This window comes from Equus quagga, chromosome 19, assembly GCF_021613505.1.
Source record: "Equus quagga isolate Etosha38 chromosome 19, UCLA_HA_Equagga_1.0, whole genome shotgun sequence".
Classification (NCBI taxonomy): domain Eukaryota; kingdom Metazoa; phylum Chordata; class Mammalia; order Perissodactyla; family Equidae; genus Equus; species Equus quagga.
In genome coordinates, this window is record NC_060285.1 from 28,328,545 (window position 1) to 28,331,852 (window position 3,308).

General features: G+C 52.2%; 1 protein-coding gene across 1 annotated transcript; it reads left to right on the top strand.

The window, feature by feature from the left end:
• The first annotated feature begins 260 nt into the window (after positions 1 to 260).
• On the top strand, positions 261 to 2,875 carry BTG1 (BTG anti-proliferation factor 1). The gene is made up of 2 exons (XM_046646594.1): positions 261 to 706; positions 1,564 to 2,875. Exons 1-2 carry the CDS (start codon positions 559 to 561, stop codon positions 1,929 to 1,931), a joined length of 516 nt encoding a protein of 171 aa, XP_046502550.1. The 5' UTR covers positions 261 to 558; the 3' UTR covers positions 1,932 to 2,875.
• Positions 2,876 to 3,308: the final 433 nt, after the last annotated feature.

A 3,308-nucleotide genomic window follows, 5' to 3' on the forward strand; every position in this document is an offset into this window, starting at 1 on the left:
CAGCTCCCAGTTCTCTGGCCGCCACTCGGGGTTTATTTGTTTACAAGCGGATTACGTCAGCTCCTCCCTCTCTTCGCGGCCTCTGGCCCCGCCCCCTGGCCCCTTTTCCCGCCCCCTCCGGCTCCGAATCTGCTTGCGTCACAATGGTGCGATCTCCGGATTGGCTGGGGTCGGCCGTCACGCTCCAGCTACGCCACTTCCTTTCCGCGGCGCTATAAAAAGTGCTGCACGGCGCCTGCCCCTCTTCGCCCGTCGGAGCTGGAAATGCCGCTGTTGGGATCTTCGGAGGCTGCGGCGCTGGAGGCGGAGGCGGCTGGGGAAGTCCGAGCGATGTGACCGGGCCGCCGTCGCTCGTCTCTTCCTCTTTCCTGCCGCCTCTCGTCTCGAAAAGAACTTTTTGACTCTAAAGAAAAGAGAAAAAAAAGTAGCCGTCCGCCCCTCACGCTCTCTCTCCCTCTCAGCCCTCTGTCCTGGGAGGGAGCCCGGGGTGGCCGCTCCGCCGTCGGGGCCGCGCCGCCGAGCCCCGGCCGCCCCGGGCCGCCCCCGTCCGCCGCCCCCATGCATCCCTTCTACACTCGGGCCGCCACCATGATAGGCGAGATCGCCGCCGCCGTGTCCTTCATCTCCAAGTTCCTCCGCACCAAGGGGCTCACGAGCGAGCGACAGCTGCAGACCTTCAGCCAGAGCCTGCAGGAGCTGCTGGCAGGTGAGCGGGCCGCGGACAGGGCGCGGGCGCCGGGGGTCCGGAGCGGGCGGGCCGGCGGGAGCCTCGGCGGCGTCCCGGGGCCGGCGCGCTGGGCGGCAGCTAACGCGGCGCCCAGCCGGGGTCTGGGGGCTGGGTCTGGGGCGCCCCCTCTTCCCTGGCTGGCCGACGGAGGGGAGAAGGAAACAGACACAACAAAGAAACTAAAGCCACCCGGGGCGGGACTGCTGGCCGCGGACGGGCCGCCGATCGGGGGACAAAGGAGCCGCGGGCCTGGGGTTAGTTCGACGTCCTCTCGCCCTAATCCCCTCCAGCCGGTGGGGGCTCGGCGCCCGGGCCCCGGGTGGGACCTCGCGCCGCCCGCTGCACCGGAGCCAGCCCGGGACGGACGTGCCGGCTCCCCGCGCCTCCTGCCCCTGCCTATTAATCATCGGATTTGTCACCGGTGCAATTACAGCCCTGCCCAGAGCGTGGTTTAGGGTTGCTTGTTTTTCTTCCCTTCGGGCTTAACAGTCCGGTGGCGCTTCTTTCTTCCAAGACCATAAACCCCATTGTGTGCGGCTGGGGTGGGGTGGAGAAAGTAAACAGGTTCGCGTCTGGCCGGGGCCGCGCGCCTCGTTTGGCGGCTCACCCGGTCGGTTCCGGAGATGGATTTGTCCCGTCCTAAGGCGTCGTTTCTAAACCTCTGCCCGCGCTTTCCCCACCCCGCACACGCACTGCAGCGCCTGCGGTGCGGGGCTTTTTCAAAAGTTGGGGAGTTTTCATTTTCACTCTTGCGAGGAGCCAGCGGAGGAAGGAAACTGCCGCGGGAGCGCACAGTAACGACCTAAGCATTGTTTCTCTGTTCTTTTCTTCTATAGAACATTACAAACATCACTGGTTCCCAGAAAAGCCATGCAAGGGATCAGGTTACCGTTGTATTCGCATCAACCATAAAATGGATCCTCTGATTGGACAGGCAGCACAGCGGATTGGACTGAGCAGTCAGGAGCTGTTCAGGCTTCTCCCAAGTGAACTCACACTCTGGGTTGACCCCTACGAAGTGTCCTACAGAATCGGAGAGGATGGCTCCATCTGTGTGCTGTATGAAGCCTCACCAGCAGGAGGTAGCACTCAAAACAGCACCAACGTGCAAATGGTAGACAGCAGAATCAGCTGTAAGGAGGAACTTCTCTTGGGCAGAACAAGCCCTTCCAAGAACTACAATATGATGACTGTATCAGGTTAAGATATAGTCTATGGATGGATCATCTTATAATGGATGGATAAATTTGATTTTTGCTTTGGGTGGGCTCCTCTTGGGGATGGATTATGGAATTTAAACCATGTCACAGCTGTGAAGATCTGGCACAAGATAGAGTGGTAAAAAAAATTTTTTAAGTGACAGTGCCATAGTTTGGACAGTACCTTTCAATGATTTAATAGCCTGTGAGTCCAAGTTAATTATCACTTTAATTGCTAGGGAGTGAAGTCCCAGGATGGTTTCAGTTTCTCCCAGATGTTAGACCTAAATTTTTACGTGAGTCCCTTTAACACAAATCTGTATTTCAAAGAACCTTTCTCTGCAGTAGATCTCGCAGAGGAAATTTGCACTATTACACTTGAAAATTGTTAACCTTTTGGCAGCTCAATAGGAAAGCTCAACATTTTAAACATGGTAGTACTGGAAGTTTTATGACGAGACTTTTACCTAGCACTTAAATATGTATAAATGTACATAAGACAAACTAGTAAGCATGACCTGGGGAAATGGTCAGACCTTGTATTGTGTTTTTGGCCTTGAAAGTAGCAAGTGACCAGAATCTGCCATGGCAACAGGCTTTAAAAAAGACCTTTAAAAAGACACTGTCTCAACTGTGGTGTTAGCACCAGCCAGCTCTCTGTACATTTGCTAGCTTGTAGTTTTCTAAGACTGAGTAAACTTCTTATTTTTAGAAAGTGGAGGTCTGGTTTGTAACTTTCCTTGTACTTAATTGGGTAAAAGTCTTTTCCACAAACCACCATCTATTTTGTGAACTTTGTTAGTCATCTTTTATTTGGTAAATTATGAACTGGTGTAAATTTGTACAGTTCATGTATATTGATTGTGGCAAAGTTGTACAGATTTCTATATTTTGGATGAGAAATTTTTCTTCTCTCTATAATAAATTGTTTCTTATCTTGGCATTTTAATCAATCTCTTGTCATGATTATGGAGGTTCAGCTAAAAAAAATAATTCCCGGAAGACTTAGGTTCTGTAAGCTTTGTGAATGCCAGTTGCACACTGGTCATGCTGGAAGACGTTTGATTAGGAGCGAAGTGTTCTGTGTATATGTATTAAGGTGTTAGAGGAAACACGGGGTGCCTGTTTTTATAAAATCTCTCAAAACGTGGACACATTCCCAGGCTAATCGCATGAAATGAGGACAAAAGACAAAGGTAACATCTACTAAAAAAAGGGATACTCAAAGGATGACATTCATTGCTTCCCTGTTGAAGTGAAGACATAAATGTTCCATTCTGGCCCACCTTTGAAAAACAGTTATTTTGCCCCATGGATTCCTTGTTCCTTAGAAAACCCTGGGGCAGGTGACCCATAGTCTTAAAGACCAGGCTAATCACTGC

Coding starts and splice junctions, on each gene's coding strand:
- BTG1 (XM_046646594.1), top strand. CDS start 559: ATGCATCCCTTCTACACTCGGGCCGCCACCATGATAGGCGAGATCGCC. Junction 707..1,563: donor CCTGCAGGAGCTGCTGGCAG/GTGAGCGGGCCG, acceptor TTTCTTCTATAG/AACATTACAAACATCACTGG.